Source organism: Lepisosteus oculatus, chromosome 27 (genome assembly GCF_040954835.1).
Source record: "Lepisosteus oculatus isolate fLepOcu1 chromosome 27, fLepOcu1.hap2, whole genome shotgun sequence".
NCBI classification, from domain to species: Eukaryota; Metazoa; Chordata; class Actinopteri; order Semionotiformes; family Lepisosteidae; genus Lepisosteus; species Lepisosteus oculatus.
Window position 1 is genome coordinate 9,547,954 of NC_090722.1, and position 20,397 is coordinate 9,568,350.

The window sequence follows — 20,397 nt, forward strand, 5'->3', positions numbered from 1 at the left end:
ATCTTTCACTAGTGAAGCTGTGACGAAATATGTTGTCCACAGTGCGCCAAGACAGATTTGGCTGGTAGATTCAGAATGCCTTGTGCAACGCCCCATGAACCTTAATCTATTGGGATCTGCATGACTGGGGATCTGCAGCATGGTCAGCCATTTTCCACTGATGATCATCGGTGGCTTGTGGTCTTGTTTTCATACTAACACACTGCACTTGTTCTTATCTCTTCCAACCTGCAGCTCTCTGCTGCAGTCAGGATAGACCTGCGACCTGTTGAGGTTTCTGGTACTGCCCCCTTGACAGCACAGCAGCCAACACCCATCTGTTTGGAGCTCCGCTGTGCCAGCACGCAACTCTCACTGTGCGGCTGGCGGAGCCTGCGGAAACAACAGCTCCTGCTTCAGAGCAGCCCGTCCTTTCGCCCTACAGGAGACCCCTCCGGAGCAGGTAAGGAGCAATCAGACCTCCCGTCTCTTCTTCTGCATTATTTAATCGGCACCAGGCAGGGAACAAATGTGGAAAATCTCTCTTCTGCCGCACGAAATGCATAAAATGGATGGCCTTTCCCGAAGTCGTTTTTGCAACATGTTTGTGCACATGCTTGTGCACAAAAAAAACAAGAATAGGAAAAGTGAAAAATGGATTGTAAGACAAAAGAGCATCTGACCTTGTCAGGGCAGGTTCTGTACCAGCAAAACCTAAATTCTTTGCACAAGAACAATTTATAAGGATTATTTAAACCAAAGCACAATCCAAGGGCTACCTTACATTCCAACCAACCTTACAAAATTGTTTTACCTGAAATCACATGCATCAGCAATCTCCATTGTGGCTGGAGGATTAAAATCACTTTAATTCTGACAGAAGATTAATGGTCGTTACAGATCTGAAGTGAATTCCGTCAGTGTCGTGTGTAACAGAAATATGGAAGCTGCGTGCGTACGTTTCTGCTTGCAAATAAGCGAGGAACAGATACACAGAGGCTTCAGTAAATATTGGTGTTACAGGTGTGCAGATGTTCTGAGTCAAAACAAATATTTATAGTAGCTGGATGACAGCACAATGTGCACAGCCTTTCGCATCCCGGAGTAATAGCATATCCTTTTCTTTTTTTTCTTTGAACTTTTCTCTGAGATCTCTCTGTCTCTGAGCCTTGGTGGAAGGGTTTTCCACAAAGGCAGTTCGTCTGTGCTGTTGATCAGAGCCTTAAAAGTGCAATATGATCCCTCAGTCCAAGGCGCCATCTGTGGTTTGCCAGGAGAGTCCGCTGTGTCGTTATCACACACATTGGAGAGAACTAGAAGGCTGGTTCAAGTAGGGAGCTGCGTCAGCATGCGTGGCTGCAAAGAGACAAGTAAAGGTTTATTCCAGGCTGAAAAGAGAAGAAAGAAAACAGAACTTTTTGGCTGTGGAGCCTTCTTTGGTGTCTGACACCTGAAGAAGGCTCCACAGCCGAAACGTTGTGTTTCTTTTCTTCTCTTCTCAACCTGGGATAAACCTTTACTTGCTCCTTAGAAGGTTGGTTCTGCTGTCGAGAGACCCACGCAGATCTGGCAACATTTGTGAAGGGTTTCAGCTGAAGGTGTTTAACTTTTCACCAGTTAACTAAGGGCCTTCCTCTTTCCAATGTGCCCTCCAGGCGTGCGATGGCCGGCAAGATACGAGACGAAGACCTGGAAAGGGTGACGGCCGTCTTCAAGTCCGTCAAGCTGGTGGACGGAGAAGCCAAGCTGCAGGCAGTTCTGGACCTGTACGATCGCTTCAAGCTGGACGTCGCGGTGACCGGGGGGTCGCGCGCCAGCAACATGAGGTTGATCAACGTCATCCGGGGGCTGGGGGGCCACGGCGACGGGGCGGGCCCGGCTGGGGAGGCCGAGGGCGCCGCCGAGCCCGCCATGTTCCCCCACCCCGCGCATCCCGACGTGCGGATCTGGAATCTGCCGGGGCTGACCACCCCTTCCTTCAGCTCCCAGGACGGCGCCCAGAAGCTGAACGTCGACTTGCACGACGTCCTCGTCGTGATCACGTCCGAGCGCTGCCAGGACGACAACGCCCTCCTGGCCGCCGAGATCCAGAAAAGGCAGAAGTTCGTCTACTTTGTCCGCCCGGAAAAGGAGGAGGACCTGCTTCCCATCAGCAGGAATCGCGACGTCTGCAAAACCTGTGCTTGGGAGAGAATGAGGGAGCAGCAGATCGCTTCTCTGGGAAGGGAATCCGTCCTGCCGGATTTGGAACTCGACATTGTCGGCTTTGCCGATCTGGAGAAGATCTTGACCGAAGCCTTTCCAGAACTGAAGAAGAAGGCGTTCAGCCTGTTCATGGTCAACGTCACCAGGGAAATTCGGGGCCCCAAGTTCATGACCAAGACGTAAGTGTGGGGATCAGCGATGGCCAATCTTGGCTCTACTGCAGTGGTCCCCAGCTTTTTTTCCCAACCAAGTTTTGGGTTTTCCCCCGAGCCCGAGGTCTTAATCACAGACTCGTTGGTGTCAGATTTCTGTTTGGGGTGCAGGAAACAAAAATTGTTTCTTTCTGATTTAAAAAAAGTCAGATGGGATTTGTGATTAGTATCAGCCAAGGACTGAAATTTCTGAGTTTCAGAACTGCCCTCATTCAGGTGTGAAGCCTTAAATATTAACCCGGTGGACCTCGGCAGGAGGGAAAAAACACCAGTTGTGGGCGTCTCTGATATAGTACCACACCCATTGTGGGTGTGTCTTATATTTACCCCACCCACTGTCAGGGGGTGTGTCTTCAATGTCATTTGCACTATGGGTGCATTTGACACCATGTCTGTTCTTGAAGAACGCCTCTGTTCTTAAACAATTGAACGACAATTGTTCTGCAGCATCTTTTTGCACCTTTCTATTTTACATTAGAGACTATGGACCTTGAAATTTCCTCCACGGTCCAAAGACATGCTCGTAGGTTCACTGGCTTCTGGGGGAAATCGGCCCTGGTGCGAGTGAAGTAGTTTGAGTAGTTCGAGCTGCCAAAAAACACGTCCAGGTTAATTCCCTGCTGAATAGAGAAGAAAATAAAACGTTTCGGCTGCAGGGCCTTCTTCAAGTGTGAGGGAGCGAGGGTGTGAGTATGTGCTTGTCTGGGTGTGTCCTGTGACTGACGGGTATCCCACACAGGGACGCCCCACTCCGTGCTCGTTGCTTGTGCTGTGATTTAGCGACACGAAGGTCATCTCTGTGCTCTCTCCTCGTTAGGAGCGCCTTGCCGGAAGTCGTTAAGATGGAGAAAATGAGCAGCGAGGACCTGGAAACGATCCGGGCCGTGTTTCAGTCCGACGACCTGACCGACGAGGCGTCCAAACTCCACGCCATACTGAGCGCGCTGGATCACTTCCAGCTGGACATCGGGGTGGTCGGAGAAGCAGGATGCGGGGCGTCCACCTTTGTCAATGCCCTCCGCGGGCTGAAGGATGGTGATGAAGGCGCCGCCCCCACTGGGGTAACCGATACCACCACAGAACCTGCGGCGTACCCCCTCCCCACTCACCCCGATGTCAGACTGTGGGATCTCCCTGGAATGGGCCGCCTGACGGACACAGACCCGCCCCCCGCAGACGGTGCCCCCCAGATCGGGCCCCCGCCTTGCGATTTCTACATCATTCTGTCCTCGGAGCGCCTGAGACTCAGCCCCGTCCTCCTCGCCCGCAAGCTGGCCGGCTCGAGAAAGGGCTTCTGCTTCGTGCTCTCCAGGGTGGACCTGGCGAGAGAGCCGCAGCGGGCAGGGGAGCCTGGGGAGGGCGAGGACGCCGCCCTGCTGGCGGTCAGGCAGACCTGCGCCGAAGGACTGCAGCGGGCCAAGCTCTCCGACAGCTCCGTGTTCCTGGTCTCCGGGTTGCAGGCGGAGAAGTTCGACTTCCCCAGCCTCAGGAAAACTCTGCAGGAGGACATTCCCGAGCTCAGAAGGCGCTCCTTCGTCCTTTATATGGCCGAGCTGGCCAAGCAGATCTGGGAGAAAAACGACCCTTGTGTGCTGATGTGATGTTATAGCCTTCTGAGCTACGGGCTCTACACTATATTTCTGCAGCTTTTCTTCTCTTTTCTTATTTAACACCTCAGAAATAGAAAAAAAATGAAAATTGTAATTTTTGATTGCTATCAGCGAGAGGGATTTAGCTATTAAATAGACATGAATTGATGTTTTTTTGTTTTACAAAGCAAAGAGAGAGGTGATCTCCAGGTGAATATAATAACAAACTGAATGTGTTCCCTATTTATGGTGGATAATGATTCATGTCCAGTGTCTTTTATGGAGAATTCAAGTTAATGGATTATGTTTATTATCAGAAATAAACATGATGAAGAACATAGACACAAATCAGCTTATTAAAAGATAAATCTAAGCATTAGGTGCTGCATTGTATAAAATTATGTAGTTTTCATAGGGGTGGAAATTTATGTAAAGTGTCAACTTGATGAACTATAAGTTAAATAAAGATACTCCTTTCCATTCATGAAATAATTTTGTGGGTTATTTTGCCAATTTTTAAAATCTTATTAAACACTTAACAGAAGGCCCTACAGAATTTACAGATGCATGAGAGTATGTCTTATTTATTTCCTTCTACAGCTATGGGCCAAAATCATTTCAAACTCTTCTTTTTTAATGAACAGGACTTGACAAGCCAGTAATTGCAAAATTAATACATGCCTGTCTGCCACTGCAGCTGGAAGGAAGGTACAGGAATGAAACTGATAATAAAAGTAATAATTTTCAAGTTTATTCATTTTTGACCTATTTAGTGGGAAAAAGTTATAGCCTCAGGGTGGGCAGTAAATCCCAGTTTAAGTAGATCCTGTTAATCAGAAAACATTTTAAGATGTCATAGCACTAACAATATAAATAAGCATGAACATGTTTTGGAAGCAAAGTACATCTTAGTCTCTAAATGATTCGACTGCTCATTTATAGAGGCTCTACAAAATAAATAACGCCTAAATTTCAGGTATTTTATTTCATAATGAGCCTTAATGACTGACATGCAGCAGCAGCAACAAAATGGTACATATATATATAAGAAATAATCAACTCTTATGCCATCCATCTTCGTCACGGCCTCCCTGACCCCAAAGGGCACGGATGACGGTGGTCTTGTCCGTGTTGGCATCTCCGACAACCGCCAGGTCCGGCTTGAATTGGTCAGACATCTTCAGAATGGCTTCCAGCTGGAGCTCGGCGTCCGCTTCCCAGACAGATTTGTACGCGTTGGAGATTTCCTGCGAGTCATCTTTGGCGATCTTGGGAGGCACCGGTAATCTACGAAAAGAAAATTTGGGACTTTAGGAACTTGCCTTGTGTTTTGTTTAGCATTGTCGTTTTCTGCCATGTTGCAGAAGTACGTTTAACAAGAGATGCAAGACAGGAAAACTGAAAGTACCAATCAGCGGGTTGGCCCTGTCATCGCGCCCTTTTGAACTGCGTGGTTAAACGTGCGTCGCTGTGTGTTTCTGTCCGTCATCGGGGAGGCAGGAGCGGGGACGTCGTCCTTCATGGACGCGCTGAGGGGGGTGAAGAATGAGAGCCCACGGGCGATAGAGAGACCACAACGACGCCCACCGCCTCCACTCACCCCTCCTACCCGGGCGTTAGATTCTGGGACCTGCCGGGAATAGGGGGTTTGGCTCAATGGACAGAGAGAACCCTCCAAGTGGACAACGTCTTCGTCTCCCTGAAAGCCACGGACGATGTGTATCTCATCGTGGTTTCGGAGCGCCTGAGACTCTGTCACATTCGGCCTGGCCGGCGCCCCCGTGTTTCTCGTGTCCAGCTTCCAGGCCTTGAGCGGGGCCTGCGGGAGGACAGAAGAAAAAGGTTTGAGTTTGCTGAATATGGCACACGGGGCATTTCTTCCTTTTAAACCGCATTTCGAACATCGAATACTTTAGGAAATAGCCTCGACTATCCGGTAGATGTCAGCAAAGGACCATGTTAGCCACCCCTGATACCCGACAGCCGGCTTTGGCATCATCATAATTTCTTAGACTTATATTGCGCATTTCTGGACACTCCACTCAGAGCTCTTTAGAGGTCACGGGGATCCCCTCCACCCCCACCAGTGTGTCCCCCCACCTGGATGACGCTCTACTAAGTCTTCAGTGGACTGGAGTTTAGAATGATGCCTCTCCGTTGGAGAGAGACAAGAATTGCGCCTTATACTGGAAGGTACACGGGCGTAGTAAACTCACTTGTCTCGAATAACGACTGCTGGTTATTTCTTATTCTTCATTTTTAGCCGTGTTAAGCTCGGCGCGCCTGCTTGGAAAATCTGGCACTGGATTGACGAGAAAGAAAAACAATTTAATATATATATAATATATCCCAACGGGGCCTAGGGAATAAAAGTGTATCGAGTTCTGCTTGTATCCCAAATACATTCTTTCAGAAAACCTTTCTTTTTTCCTGTGAAGTCCTACAAAACTCCCGATGTCCCACGTAACCATGCAGGTGCATGTAACAATTTCACCAACGCGTTATTTGTTATTGGCAGTAAGAACACAGGTATATTTGATTATGCTCTTAAGTCTATTAATGATTTTAACTTTACAGAGAGAGGAGGAGGTCGCTCCTTTGTGGGAGGGCTTAAAGGCCTACCGTCTCCTCTCATTGGTCAGGTCCTGTAACGCGTTCCGCCTCGTGATTGGAGGAATAAGCCCACACGTTCCATGACCGGAAGCGTCGCGCTTGGGACGTGACAGTGTGTCAGTGTCTCAAAAGAGGGGAGTTGTGCGGTTGTTTTAAAATACAGGTAAAGCAAACGCTTACAATTTTTAATTCCTCCATGAGTTAGCGATCACAGGCGAGGCAAGTCGATGCTGAGGTCCAACGTGGTGACAGATCTGTAATTGCAGTGCGAATCTGTTCTTGCAGAACTGCAGGCATGTGTGCTGCAGGTACAGTAGTCAGGTACAGGACTCTGGTAGGTCAGTCAGGTTTACCGAAACCAGTTTATGTCTGCAAGCATTCTGTGTTCTATTATTTTCTCGATCAGTAAGCAAGCTAGGTGGCTAGATAGCACGTCTTGACGTGTTGTTGCACGCGGTCGCGGAGGTGTATTTTGGGAAGGTCTGGAGTTGTTCTGGGACATCAAGTGATTTCGTTTTATTTTTGCTTCATGTAGACAGTAAAGTGTGAAAAGATACTTGCTTGGGACTCTGACGAGATACGTAACCTGGTCAGAAGAACCAGGATCCAGGGCCAGTATGTGTATTTGTTCAGAGGAAGACAATGCCTGGTATTTTATTTAAAGTAAAACATTTGTCCAATAAAGACGGGTGAAATACTTGCAGTTCTGTCAGTTATTAATCGACGAGGTCCGCTTTCAGCTTCTTTCTTCAGATCTGATTCCTAGTCTTGGAGTACGCCAGTCCTCTGCTTTTAGTTATTTTTTAAATTATGTAAGTCATTTATTTATTTATTTCCATTATTCTACACTGTATCATTCCCACCTGGATCTGTACATTACTAATGCGTAGGCAGTTAGGGGTTGTTTGAAAATTGTGGGCGAAAGTCTATTTAAAAAGTAGAAGTGAGTTTCATTACTTTAAATTACTCAGCTAGAAACTAGACGTAACTGCGCGACTGTGCAACACTGTTCGTAATTACTGTAATGTCTGACTCTTTTAAGAAAGTATGTCTCGCAACACATTGAATTCGCTCTGTAACATGATGTGACTTGGAATGCAACGGATGCGCAAAAAAAATAATTTCCAGTCTTCTTAGATGTAATCACGAGGGTGATGGCCCTCTTGTCGAAAGTTATGAAACGCAGGTAACGTGTTCAGTTCGTCATCAGTGGTTTCGCGGCTGAACCGACTACAACCAATCCGTGAAATAGCCGATACTGATTACTGTTGACTATTCGACTGATCGTAATGAAATGTTCTATGATGACTTTAGTTGGTTGCGCCGAGCCTGTCAATAGCTCTGGGAACGCTCTGTATTTCGAGGTATGTACAAGGTATGTGTAAAAGTTTTGTTTAAAAGCAGTATTATACGTACAGAGAGAGCCTGTAAAACACAGCAAATGACTCTCGTAATCGAATAGTAACGTTGTGTAATCAATGATTCCCGCTGTTAGTTTTGGAATGCTGATAAAAGGTCACTGTTTGCCTAGACTAGATTTCAGCCTCTTTGTAAACCGGGTCACTTCGGAGAAGGAACTGGGCAAGAAGAACGGTTTATCTGATGCAATAAAGCCCCAGACAGTTCAAGGTAATTAGCATGCGCTGTAGTTAACTGAAAGTGTGACATAGGCGTCAATAGGGGGCTGCTCAAAGTAAGCAGGATTTCCTGATGCCACAGTGGATCAGCTGGGGCTGCAGAGTTCTCAGGTTTCATGCATGTGGTCTGAAATTCCCCTGATAGCCAGCTTGCTGGGGGGAAGGTGCTAACGACTTGTTTTGAAGATTCCCCTTGTATTTCCAGAGGCTGCAAAACTATAGCACCAGCCCGTGCCATAGTAAAATGGTAATACATTTTTTAATGCATTTAAAAAGTCAACATTGCAATCCTTGACCGCTACCGTATCAAGAAGGAGGTAACGGGAAGTTGTGATCATCCGCCCCCAGACCTGTGGAGTTTGCTCATGTCGGGCTCCAGGCAGAAGGATAGAGAGGAACTCAAGCAACTGTGGAGCTGCGTTAAGGACATGCTGGGCTTTCCTTAGACGTCAGTAGTGCTCCTCGTAGAAATGTAGTGTCTGCAGAGCCTATTGCATCAGAGGTGCTTCTCCTTTATTTCACTTTCTCGTACTCGTCAGGCGGCCAGGCGGGGCTGCTCTCCGAGAGTGAAGGCGGCCGTCGCTGGGTGCTGTCTGGCGATAAAAGGCCCGGCGGCTTTTATCACAGCTCATGCGCTTGTCCCACCCCGGTATCTCCTCCCGCCGTCTCTTCCTGCCTTCCGCCGTGGCCTGTGTGGGCTCCTGGTGTCCCGGCCTTCTCCGGCTGCTATCTCTCCAGGACACCCGGGCAGAGAGTGGTGTGCACATGGCACCTCCTGGGTCACTGTGCAAGAGCAGCTGTAGCTGATCAAGGGCCCTGGGGAGAGGGGAGAGGGGAGAGGGGAGAGGAGAGAGGGGAGGGCGGATAGAGGAGAGGGGGGAGGGCGGATAGAGGAGAGAGAGAGGAGAGAGAGGAGGAAGGAGAGAAGGGAGTGGATCATGCCATTGCTGAAATGTGATTCACGTTGGCATCCTCTACAGTTCCCATGCCTTTGTCTCACAGTGCACCTTTTATAGTGGGCTGAGCCAAGCCCAGATTCCACAGAGACACGGACGGTCTTGCCAGGCTCAGGTTCCCCGAACCGCAGCTGACAGCGTCGGCCTTCCAGCTGTGGAGGCAGGAGCCAGTCCCGGGCCAGCAGGAAGCCTGAAGAGTAGTATTGAAAACCCTGAAGAGACGATCTCCGCCTGTTCCCCGGCGCTGGCGGACACAAGAGCCAGAGGGAGGGATTGGGCTGCTGTGCAGAGGGAGCCTCAGCGGTGTCTGTGCTTTGTGTGTCTACACAGGGAGGGCTGGCCAGGACGTCTGAATGCAGAGGGCGGTGGCAGTCATCGGAGGGGGCATGAGTGGGCTCTCCGCTTGCTATCACCTGAGCAGAAGCCCCCGAATATCCCAGGTACCGCGCCTTCTGCTCTGTGTGACGCTCGGGTTGGGGTCGGGGGTCAAAGCCAATGCGTCGCACCTGCCTGCAGGCATGGAAACCAGCATGAAATAAGATCCTGTGATAGTCTAGATGGCAGAAAAAGCACAAAAAAAAGCCTTTTGCATGATATTTGCTCTTCAAAGTGAGGTCAGAGGCTTAAAATGTATAAAAGTAATAATACCTTTCCTTATCCTCAGTCATTCCCTACAGTTTTAGAGCTCTTTACTGGACACTACACTCAAAGCTCTTTACAGGTGATGGGGATCCCCTCCACCACCACCAGTGTGCAGCCCCACTTGCAACAGCAGGCAAAGTGTGCCATTCTGCTCCCCAAATACCAGGGGAGCAGAGTGGTGAAGCCAGTCGTTAAAAATCCCAGGGTGTTTCTTGAAAAGAGTCGGGGTGTTACCCCAGTGCACCCCATTGTCCTTTACCAGTCATGGCCTCCTAATAATCCCCCTCTCTGAACTGGCTTCATCACTCGGAGAGCTGGTGTGTGGGGAGCGGACTGGCGCATCATCCAGGTGGGGGGACACACTGGTGGGGGTGGAGGGGATCCCCATGACCTGTAAAGAGCTCTGAGTGGAGTGTCCAGAAAAGCGCTGTGGAAGTATGAGAATTATTCTTATTCTACGTCACCACAAGGCTCCAGCCCAGCCTGCGGTGATCCAGCCCCCGAGGAGGGGAGCTGGATCGGTCTGGGGGGCCGCTCCTCACTGCGGCCTGTCCCCCGTGTGTCCGCAGGTGGCGCTGCTGGAGGCCAGCGGGCGGCTGGGCGGCTGGCTGCGCTCCACGCGGAGGGAGGACGGGGCGATCTTCGAGCACGGGCCCAGGGGCGTGCGTCCAGCCGGGGCGGTGGGCAGGAGCACCCTGGACATGGTACCCTCGCCGGAGGCCTCGAACCCGGGCGATAACCCCACGACTCACTGCAGCCGCCCTCTGGGACATTCCCAGGGGGAACGGCACTCCCGATTTAGATAAAACCTCGGTAACGAAATCAATTCGCTGACGGGACGGCAGCATTTTTTCCAGTTCCGGCTCACGGGTCACTGCCATGACTAATGTAGTGCGATGTGGTACAGCAGACGTTCCACCATTGAAATCTTCCAGAAAGAAAATACCCCTGACTGGAATTTCACCATCGCATAGAGCCACACGCACTGGTGGCACAGGCTTCCTAGTAATTTGGCTGAGGGCCATGTGGGGCCTCTATAGGATGCAAGAGCATGCTCCTCAGCACGGGGTGTGTTCCACAGGCACAGTACAGGCACTTTGTAATCATCGTCATCATCGTCGTGATCCGCTGGAGAGACGACTCCATCACCCGTCTAGTTCAAAGGATCCAGTTCCGGTGAAGACTTTTGATCGTCTAGCAGAGCTCTCGGAGAGAAATGGCAGATGCCACGTGGGCTTGCGAGCGAGATGCCGCCGAGAGAAAAGCGATTGTAGTGCCAGGGCCGAAGTGATCACAGATGGAAGATACTTTCTAAGCTGATCTGAATACAAAGGGCTTCCTCCCTGCTCTACGCTAGGTCTCGGAGCTGGGCCTGGAGGGCGAGGTGCTGCCCGTGCTGGCCAGTCACGAGGCCTCCAAAAACCGCTTCCTGTACGTCGGCGGCCAGCTACACAGGATGCCCTCCGGAGTGGGGTGAGTCTGCTACCCGAGGTAGAGGGGGCTTCGTGATTGAAGTAGTTGTGGGGCAGTTCGTCGACAGAGGAGCAGGATACAGCCCTGTCTGAGCCCAGTGCACACCCCAGCACAGTGGACTTCTGAAGGTCTCTACTCCTTTTTGTGCTGTTCAGCCTCCTGTGTCAGACTGGTCTGCTTCAGGCTGGGGCTGTCTGCGTGCTGTTGTTCCAGATCGATTGCTCCTTCTCTTAATGACCTCGTTAGGGGCCAACCAATCACTGCCGTTTAATCAGTCAGGGGCTGTAACAGACCTTGGAGCAGTTTTCAGGCTGGTGCAGAGCTGCGTAGAGAACACATTCCAATAATTCTTCCACACATTACACAGCATGATGAAGCACTACCGCTACAACCTTGAAAAGGTGCCGAATTTTTTTTCCCCCCAATTCAAGGTTGTAACATATGCCTCATAAATTTATGGTCCTTTTCCAGCTGCCAGTTTCCCTGTTTTTTCTGCCTTCAGCCTGATTCTTGATCATTATGTTGCCAAGTGAGTGCACTAGAAGTGGAAGTATACACTATCCCAGAATCCCCTCCAGTGATGCAGAGAGAATTCTGGGCTAGCTTACATTTCCGCCATTGACCTGGATGAGACAGCTGGACCGGGGTGCCCTGATCGTGCCCAGCGTAACCATCTCCTCTCCCCTCCCCTGCTGTGGTGTTGCTGCTGCCCCCCGGTGGTGACAGTGGGCTGGTGCGGACAGTGCCTCCTTTCTCCCGCCCGCTGGCGGTGAGCGTCCTGAAGGAGCTGCTGACTCGCAGGGGGGACCAGGAGGATGAATCCATCCACGGGTTCGTAGAGCGTCGCCTGGGGAAAGAGGTGAGACTCTGTGGCTCTTCGGGAGGGGGAACGCGCGCTTGTGCACGGGACCGTGGACCGTCGGGTCCGGTCTTGCTCGTTTAATTGAAACCCAGAATCCTAACCTGCTCCTTCTTGAATCACTCTCCCTAATCCTATTCCCAAAGATCAAAGAGTTCCAGACTCCCTCTGCCATTGGTGTGAAGTAGGATCTCTAAAGGGCTGGCACATGCTCCTGATTTCCATCCCGCGGGTCCCGGAGCGATATTTGGATACCTGATGTAAACCGGCATCCATTCATTTTTTTCTGACTGCTTCTTCCAAGTCAGGGTCTCATGAATCAGTTAGTGCACGTGCCTGCATTCGGGACAGAGAACGGGAGGCTGGTGTTTACACAAAGAGGTAGCAGGAGTGTGGAGCAGCTGGCCCTCCCCTGTCGCGAGTGTCCCCCAGAGGAGGCGTCGTGGAGCGGGGCAGCTGGCGAACGCGTGTCTGCGTGTGCAGGGGGCTCAGCCGCGTGCTCTCTCCCCAGCTCGCGGACATCGTGATGGACTGCCTGTGCCGGGGGGTGTTCGCCGGGGACTGCCGCAAGCTGAGCCTGCGCTCCTGCTTCCCGCCGCTCTTCCGCGCCGAGCGGGACTGGGGCTCCGTCGTGCTGGGACTGATCCGCGGGGGAGGTGATGCGCGGCTCCCCGTTCGCCGCCGTCTCGCACGCGGGCCTCCTGGATGATCACGGAGGCGCAGAGGGTCACATGTCGGAATGATACTCCCTCCCATGATTTAAACTGTCATATAGAGCCACACCCACACCTGTGTCATGGGGTTCCTAATAATTTGGCCCAGTACCATGTGGCGTCTGTCTGACGCGAGAGTAGTCTTATCAGCCCGGCATGCATTTCCAGTTTCGCTGTGGCTACAGTTTTGCAGTCTAGCCCATCGCCCTGCTCGGATTCTGCCCTGGTAGTTAATAATAATTGCTTACACTTCTATAGCGCTTTTCTGGACACTCCACTCAAAGCACTTTACAAGTCATGCACTTTGCACACCAGCTCTCGGTGGGGAGGAGGGCAGAGTGGTGAAACCAGTTTAGAGATGGGGGTTATTAGGAGGCCATGACTGGTAAAAGGCCAGGGGGGAAATTTGGCCAGGACGCAGGAGTTACACCCTGTTTTTTTAATGACCACAGAGAGTCAGGACCTCGGCTTTTACAGTATAGTGTCCCCGTCACTATCCTGGGGCATTAGGACCCACACAGACCGCAGGGTGAGCGCCCCCTGCTGGCCCCACTAACACCTCTTCCAGCAGCAGCCTCAGCTTCCCCAGGAGCCTCCCCTCCAGGTACTGGCCTGCTGGGCTCCAGTGGGCGGCCAGCTGGGAGCTGCTGGCTGACGGTGTTCGATGGTGTCTGGATCCGCAGAGCGGGACAGGAAGCCATGCAGCGGGCTGGCCCGGCGGGCGCAGGCGGAGCGCTGGACGCAGTGGTCCCTGAGGAGGGGCATGCAGGCCCTGCCCGAGGCGCTGGAGGACAGGCTGAAGGCGGACCGGCGAGTGACCATCCACACACAGGCTCTCGTGCAGGGCCTGAGCCGGCCAGCAGGGGGCAGTGGCTGGCTGGTGAGTTGGAGGGGTCTGGGGTTGGGTTGCACTCCTGCAATTAATTAAAAATGAAACCTGCTCACTGCAGGCTTCTTTTCGATCTTTGTAATGCTTGTTGAGATTTGTGTTTTTACTAATTGCGCACAGATCAGTTTTTGTTCGCTCTGCATAGATTAATTAAATCTTCTACCTGAAGGTCTGTAATGTAGCAGGCTGCTCATGTACTGTGTCTTTTGTCATTAAGAAATCGGGCCTCTTAATTAGATTATGAGTTAGCATCACTGAAGATCTCCTTCGTGTTCTTTCTGCACTGGGGACTGTTGATTCAGAATAGGAATAGGGAACTGTACAGACAATTCTCCTCAGGGTCCCTGTTGTTCTGTGCTGTAGATCAAGCTGCAGGACGGCACTATCAAGGCTGATCACATCATATCTGCAGTGCCAGCGAAAGGTAAGGTCTGTGCTGTGTTTGTACATTGAGCAAACCTGCACCCAGCTGGGCGAACACGCTGAGCAGTCAGACTGGAAATCCGTACCACCGTCGGGACCCCAGTTCTATCAGATCGCTGCGCAAGTGCACTCAAAAGATAGGAGTTTGTTGGCGCTTCCCAGTTGGTTGGCCGGAAAGTAAAAATTGTAATAAAACATTATGGAAAGGACAATGTGTGATCGATTGCTTGTTTGGACTGACACTGTGCTTGCTGTGTGAAAAGTAAGTTGATTCTACAAACTGGTGAATGGAAATACAAAGTTTTTATCGAAACTTGTTCCGATAATTGTTCTGGTATTAGTTGTTAAAATTCTCATTCTTGCGCGACCGTTATGTCACTCTAGTGCTTATTTTATTTTTGCGTCTGTAACCGCGGTTTCCCCGTGTGCGAACTGCAGTTCTGGCCTCGGTGCTGCCCCCTGCTGACAGCGCCCTCTCGGAGGAGCTCCGGGGCATCCAGTCCGTCACAGTGGCCGTGGTCAACCTGGAGTACGAGGGGTCCGTCCTGCCCTTCACGGTGAGCAGCCCGCCGCCCGGGGGGGGTCCCCCTGACCCGTCCACGGTCATTCCACAGAGCCTGATTCCCTCGGCTCTCTCTCCTGCAGGGGTTCGGTCACCTGGTGCCTTCCTTCGAGAACAGGGCTCTTCTGGGGATCGTCTACGACTCGGTCGCCTTCCCCCAGCACAACCGGCGGGGGGACCCCAGCACCAGGCTGACGGTGAGGCCGAGTGGCCTGGGGTTGATTTCCCAAAGTGCCGCCTGCTTGCGATCCCTGTCCGTGTTCATATCTTCCACCCTACTGCCCTGCAAATAATTAACATCTGGCTGCAGTGCCTCAGACTCGGTACACATCTGCACTTTTTGCATGGTCTGCATTTTATTTTCTGACTTCTACATATTTATTTTCCCGGAACAGATGTATTGTTCCTGTCGTTATCCTTTATGATGCTTGTAATATCCCGTCTACCTCGTGTGCTGTAGTCTCTGCACTGTGCATGTCCCGAGAGATCAGAGCGATTAAGAATTCCAGTGTTCATGCGTACAGGGCAATAAACTCCTCTACTCTGTATCTCGAACGCTGTCCAGGAGGGCGATCTTTAAATAGGGTGGAATATGCACTCCTAAGCACTCTTCCTCTTAATTTGCACTCATCTCCAAAATCCTATTTTCATCTCTGGTCATAGAGCATTACTTGAGATGCCGTTGTCACTAACTTGGAGGCTTCCAGATTATTTCATCAAATCCCTTTCTGGCCTCTTTCGTGTCTCACCTAGTTAATGAAATACAGATCTGAAACAGAGAAATAAACTGAGTTTATTTATTTGACCCTTATCCAGAGCAACTTGCATTTGCATCAGTTTACACAGGAAGTATTCAGGTAAAGTACTTTCCTGAGAGGTACAACAGCTGTGTCTGGGATGTGAACTTGCAACCTACCTGTCCAGAACCCATAACGATCTTAGCTACTGGGTGATTAGCGCTCCTGCCTCTCCGCTCTTGGGTCCTGGGTTCGATTCTGGACTGTGTGGAGTCTGCATGCGTGTGTCTGTGCGCGGATGTGCGGGAGCCCTGCAGTGGACTGGCGTCTCAGCGAGGGGGTCGCCCTGCCTTGCCCCCTGGCCTTTCTGCGTTCATCTCTGGATAGATCTTAACTGCTGGCCTCCAGAGTGCAAGCTCATGGAGCGAAGGCTGGGGCGATATCATGAATAAAGAGGTGTAGCTGAACAAATAATATCCATCTCGCTCCGCACCGTTTGTCATCTTGTTTCCACCACAGTGCTAAGACGTACGCCTGCGGCCATGTAGCCAGACGATATTATCTGTATCCGCAGTGGTGCTGTGACACAAAGCGCTGATAATGGGAGAGCTTTCGGTCTTTTTTCTTTGTAGTTGCCTCGGTAAGAGAACTCCCCGTTTATCACGAGCTGCTGCAGTCTGCCGGAGTTATCGCTGCAGCCCAGCCAGGAGAAATTTGCTCTGCTGTTTGTTTGTTTGTTTGTTTTTTTCCCTTTCCACCTGCCTGCACTGTGGACATTATTATTATATTATTATCATTCAGATGTGGATTCGCGAGCAAAAAAAAAAATCGTATTTGTTTAAAGCCATTATCCGCCTCTGCAGAGAAGCGTGGAAGCTGGTGGTCTGTGCAGGCAGGGCCCGGGCTGCAGGAGGAAATTGGGTTACGGTGCTCCCAGCCGTAGGAAAATTGCTGCCGTTCTGTTCAATTCCTGCCGATGTCCCCTGCTGTCGGCTGTAGCTCCATCTCGAGCCGAGACGAGACGTGGAACAAATCGATGTCCTGTGAGAATGTCCTTAGATGAGGGTCTCTGAGAGATCCATTTATCCGAGCAGGTGGCAGAAACCCTTTCATTGAGAAAAATAGCCCCTCTTTATCTTGGAGAAGACAGGCCGTTCTAACTGTACTGGCGTGTTTTAAACTGCAGGTGTCGTCTCTAGTGTGCCCGTCTCCCCTTGTCGATTTAAGAGGCTTTTCCTTGTCTAAATCCCCCCCCTCATCCAGCGTTCAGCAAGAGCAGCTTCTGTGAAATGGGTTAAAGCACGAGCTCATTGACTCTGAGCCGGACCCCAGCTTTCTGACTCTCAGGGGGTGGGTTTCTGATACCATTCCCCCCCCCACCCCACCCCACACTCCCCTTTCCAGTGGGCCGCAGGACATGCAGAGATGTAATGCAGGAAGGAGCAGGACCCCTAGGGATGCGATAGAGCCGTGACTGTGAAAACCAAGAGCCAACTGGGGCAGTGCTGCTTTTGCAGGTCATGATGGGAGGGGCGTGGTTCTCCGAAGCCTTTGGCAGCCCTGAGGAAGTGACTGACCAGCAGCTGCTACAGATGGCAACCCAGGCAGTGAAAGGGCACTTGGGGGTCTCCGCAGAGCCGGTGTGGAGCTACGTGGCCTTGCAAAAGGTAAGCAGCTCTTCATCATATAAGGGAGGGAGTGGGTCTATAATACAATTTCTGCCTGTGTTTTGGAATAAGATTGTAATTCAGAACCATCAAGCAAGCAGGGTGACATTAGTCTTGGCTTTCAAATTCAGATCCCCCCCTCCCCGTCATAGTGATCTGTAGGCAAAACAAACAAGCCCGTCTGGTGATAAATATCTGGGCAGAAGGGTGATTTGTTTGCACCAGCGGAAGACTCAAAGAACAGAGTCCCAGCTCAATTCCTCAAGCCCATGGGCACCGCTGTAGTAATCTTTCATTGGCGATAAGGACGAGCCACTTCAGATCTCAGAACTCTTTTGGTTTAAGCCGATTTAGAGGAGCGAATTCCTTTTTTGAAGAAGCTGGTTCTTAGAAGTTTTTTTTTTTTTGGCCTTCGCCTGTTGAAAATTGCAAGGCTCCTGAACAAGGCAGTTCTAAAGCCAATAATCCCACCGACCCCTGTGGAAACAGCCCTGGGCTCGTCGGCGCTTGAGGTGGGTTCTGAGCGGCTCTAGATGTCGAATGGGACGGCCTCTTCTCGCTGTCCCCACAGTGATTCTGCCCTGTCGAACCGCCTTGATCATCCCGCTCCCTCAGGCTTGGAGCTCTGGACCTGTGGGAAATTGGAATCTCTGGAAATAGGAAAAGCGTTCTTTGCCATGACTGGGATTTTGTTTTTCACCTTCTTTCCTTCTTGAGGTTGGGAATGGAGGGGGTGAGGCGATGGGGGAAGTAGAGTTGGACATAGGCGAACATCCCTGAACAAAATGTTCAAAAGAAATCACTGTGCTTTTTTTCGTTTTAGGACTGCATACCCCAGTATACTCTAGGACACTGGAAACGGCTGGGTAAGGGCCAGATTTTGCTTGATTCTGTAGGATTCTTGTCTTCCTGTTGCTGAGCATAGTTTGAAGCTTAGTCCTATCATTTTACCAACACTCAAAGCCAAATGAAATAAGCCACTGCTTTTAGATTCTATGGCCTGGATTGACTCTCAGCTTCAGCTGAATGTATGACTGCAAATCAGACCCTATATTTCTAATGGCAGCTTTTCAAAAGCTTCCTCCTTCCCAATGCAGACCAGGCCTGCTTTTTTGTCTTCCATGAGGATTGTGAAGGGCCATCCGATGCAGGATTTGCCAAAGCACAGCTTTTCAAGCATTGTGTTGTCTGTGCCAGCACGGAAATGCAGACTTTGACATGTAATTTTGTGATTCACTGTTCACCGGGTATATTGTACACTACAGTTACAATAAAAAATAACATCAGGATGGAAGATGATTCATTGTGAACGGCAGATTATTTTATCAAGAATATGGTGATATTGCAGCAAGTATCAGGTTGAATATAGAAGAACATGTGTATGATGTTCATGCTGCCAGTACTGCAGTACTTCCTAACAGGCTTGTTTGAAACCAGCAAGATGCCAGTTCCATCTATCAAAGCCTTGAGATAGTATTTCAATCCTAATATTTTTTCACTTTAGTCCAAATGCTCTCTTTAGAAACTATTGCTTACTTTCATTTTTATTTGGGATATATATATATTTTTTTGTTTATCAAACCATCAGCCATCTTGTCCCCCTTCTGTTAACAGAAAAAATCAGGCACTACATCAGCCACCACAGCCTGCCACTCAGCCTGGTGGGGGCCTCCTTCGAGGGAGTCTCTGTGAATGATGTCATCCGCAGTGGACAGATGGCAGCAGAGAGAATTGTGGGATAGGCAAGGGAAAGACTGGGTGCCCTTGAGAGACATGAAAGAGACTAATCTACTACTGGACATTAATCTGTGAACTGTGAAGCTGCTACAGTACATTCAGTCATGCGTAACTCAGTTAGTTGACATTAGGGGAGTAAATATTTGCAGATTTCCCAAATCAGACATGTCAGTACCCTATACAGCAGTTAAGCTGCCTTTTGTTTGAATTTAAACTTTGTTTTGCTGGTAGTGGTTATCTTCCAGTCTTCATTGGATTTCTGCATGGCAGAGGTTACCATGATGTAACCTGAATTTAATGAGCATTCAAGTCAAATACGCTTTGGATGTTGTTTACTAGTGAGTATGTACTGCATCTGGTTTAATCAAGCCCTTTAGACACGTTACGACTGAGGCTGAGGGTTGGCTACTTACTCAAAGGATTGCAGGAATCTGGAAGGAGCTCCTCAGCTCCATCAGCAATGAACAGCCAACGACACACAATGCTCTAGCTAGCCTGCAATTATGTGTCCCATCTTGCATGCATGCCCTGCCATGATTTCTCAGTGCAGTGCTTTTATCATGGTAGACCACTGTACGCAGTTTCTCTTAAGAGTTGTTCACAGGCAGCAAATAACACCTTATTTCTACAAGACTGACAGCGTCTTGCAGCCTTTGCCTTCCTGACACAGTGTTGCACCGATACCAGTGAGGCCTTGTCTGGGTTCCACTGTGTGGAAATAATACAGATGTTTTTACTTGTAGGATTTCGCTTGGTGTTCATGAAATACAAATTGATCGTACCGTTAACACTGAAGACGTGCATTTGCACACGAGCCTCCAGCGGTGACTGATTATTTTTATGGTAAATGTTAACATTTTTTCTAGATTAATAAAAGTGACTCGTTTTACAATCCTGCTGTATTTTGTTGTTGTTGTTGTTGTTGTTGTCTGTCGATCGACTTACTGTCATCTTCAGACTTGCTCCATCGCTGTCTCAGTGTGCGTCCCGCTCGACGCAACTACCCCTTAGTGTCCACAGGGGGCATCACGCTCCGGTCAAAGTGCTTTCGATAAAATGATGTAATAATCAGACGCTTTTGATCAAACGTGTTCTAAGTGGGAGTGGAGTGAGGGAAGTATTTACATACATTAAGATATCGGATTTCTTCTGTTTTCGTGTGGGTTGGGGGGGAGAATTTGCTGCACGCGATACAAAGATACATAATGGTTGTTGAATTGAATGTATGATGTAGAATATACAATGGATACATGTCCATTTTCCGTCAGACCTCGCTGGTCGTCAACTGACAGTTCTTGATTATACTCGATGCGGTTCCTATTTGAACACCAGCAGCTAACCTGGTATGGCGCTGCTGTCAGAGTAGGTCTTTTGTGCCGGCTCCCGTCGTGGCGTCTGTCTGGAGAGGAAGTGACTGCAATAAACCGAGACTCGGTTTCTGGGTGAGCTACTGTCTCCCGTCACCTCCGGATGGCGCCCGAGGTCTGTTCGCGAACCGTGACCG

The 20,397-nt window shown here is 50.0% G+C and overlaps 2 protein-coding genes across 2 annotated transcripts; both read left to right on the forward strand.

Annotated features, from left to right (window-relative positions):
- Positions 1–266: 266 nt before the first annotated feature.
- On the forward strand, positions 267–4,453 carry LOC102685021 (immunity-related GTPase family M protein 3). Its single transcript, XM_006641632.3, has 3 exons — positions 267–442; positions 1,635–2,363; positions 3,214–4,453. The coding sequence occupies exons 2-3, from the start codon at positions 1,642–1,644 to the stop codon at positions 3,995–3,997; spliced, it is 1,506 nt and encodes a 501-aa protein (XP_006641695.3). The 5' UTR covers positions 267–442; positions 1,635–1,641; the 3' UTR covers positions 3,998–4,453.
- Positions 4,454–6,664: 2,211 nt separating this feature from the next.
- Positions 6,665–19,785, forward strand: ppox (protoporphyrinogen oxidase). The gene is made up of 13 exons (XM_069185029.1): positions 6,665–6,761; positions 9,522–9,631; positions 10,403–10,537; positions 11,191–11,306; positions 12,033–12,165; positions 12,677–12,821; positions 13,562–13,758; positions 14,131–14,191; positions 14,629–14,747; positions 14,836–14,949; positions 17,007–17,156; positions 17,980–18,022; positions 18,771–19,785. Exons 2-13 carry the CDS (start codon positions 9,545–9,547, stop codon positions 18,896–18,898), a joined length of 1,428 nt encoding a protein of 475 aa, XP_069041130.1. The 5' UTR covers positions 6,665–6,761; positions 9,522–9,544; the 3' UTR covers positions 18,899–19,785.
- The last annotated feature ends 612 nt before the right edge of the window (positions 19,786–20,397 follow it).